This window comes from Leishmania donovani, chromosome 23 (assembly GCF_000227135.1).
Source record: "Leishmania donovani BPK282A1 complete genome, chromosome 23".
NCBI classification, from domain to species: domain Eukaryota; phylum Euglenozoa; class Kinetoplastea; order Trypanosomatida; family Trypanosomatidae; genus Leishmania; species Leishmania donovani.
The window spans coordinates 341,583-343,032 of NC_018250.1; the positions used below are offsets into that span (position 1 = coordinate 341,583).

General features: G+C 56.5%; 1 protein-coding gene across 1 annotated transcript; it reads right to left on the bottom strand.

Annotated features, from left to right (window-relative positions):
• On the bottom strand, positions 1-405 carry LDBPK_230880 (acetyl-CoA synthetase, putative; the record flags this gene model as incomplete). The annotated part of the gene is made up of 1 exon (XM_003860940.1): positions 1-405. A coding segment is annotated over one exon (405 nt), but the record flags the coding sequence as incomplete, so codon positions are not given.
• Positions 406-1,450: the final 1,045 nt, after the last annotated feature.

Genomic DNA, 1,450 nt, shown 5'->3' on the forward strand with positions numbered 1-1,450 from the left:
GTTGCCTTCAAAGTAAAAGCACACGCGATCCTTGTGCGCCGGCAGGTGGCGGTCCAACGCGTTGTAGCAGACGTTCGTCACGGCGCCCTCGAACCACTTCACAAAGATGGGGCCCTTGGATTTGTCGAAGTTGTACGACTTGACGTGCTGGTCATCCGGCCAGGTCGTCTTCCAGTAGAAGTCGCGCCGTGCAATTTCGGCCCAGAAGGCGTCATTGTGCTCGATGGAGTACTCGTAGATGCGCATGCGACAGCCGAGGTGGGGGCCGACGTGCGACTTTTTCCCGTTCGCCTCTGTCGGATCCACAACGTTCGAGTCCAACACCCTCTTGAAGTCGCATACATGCTGCGAGACTGACAGCGGGCTGTTCGGAGTCACCGGACTGGAGACGACTTTGCTGCTCATCTTGTCGAAGAGAGCGTTCTTTTCTTTATGTGTCTGTCTGTGCGTGTGTGTGTGTGTGTGCGTATATGTAGATTTACAGGTATAAAGGTGTATCGAGAACACAGAAGAGCGCCGACGCAAGGGGAGTGTCTGCGCGAGAGAACGCGAGCGCGAGCGCGAAAGGGGAGCACGGACGAGAGAAGAAGGGAAGACGGGACAGACAGCGAGACAGGCGAACAAGGGAAAAAAGCAAGCTGTCACTGCGTCTGTATACACGGTGAGGACGATGCCGGCAAATCTGTACTCGTAGGCTTAGGCAAGAGCTCGGAGAAGGAACAACTCCAAAAAAAAGGATAAGACACACACACAGAAAAGAAAAAGAGAATCGCTTCAGCCACTACCGGGATGTGGACAGAGGGAGTAAAGAGAAGGACGGGTAAAGGCAGGGAAGAGCCACGAGAGGAGGCGCCTCTCTTTTTCTTTGCTTTTTGTGTACTTGTGTGTAAGGAGAAAGAGGGTGCGCGCGTGTGCGTCCGTCCGTCCGAGCGTGTAGGGGGAGGGGGAGGGTGCGACTGGTGTGGAAAACGCATCAGCAAGCAGGAGAAGGCAAGAAGGAGTGGGTGTGAATGAGTGGAAGTTCCTACGGCAACGAGGGTTTGGAAAGGTATGTACTCCGCGCATGAAAGGATGGTAACTTCAAAGAGAGAGGTTGACCAAGGAAAGAAGAGGAGATGTCGCGGTGAGCGCGAAGTAAAGTGCGCCGAGGCAGGCTCACACGCACGCATAGAAAGACAGCGCAGCACTCGGAGAAAGCGAGAAAAAAATTTTCTTCAACGCGTCCATCCTTCCACAGAGCGTCAGACCAACTCCACGCTCGAGCGCCCCCCTCCCGGCCTGTGACAGACCCCTCCCCATCCGCGTCGTGCAATGCAGTCCTAGACACACGCGCTACAGGTATTCCGCCTCAGCTATCTGAGCGCGGTCTCTGCCCCGAACGCCACCCCACCCACCCGCCGCCCCGCAGGTCGCCTCACAGCCGCTCCCATTGTGCCGGTCCCGACCTGGC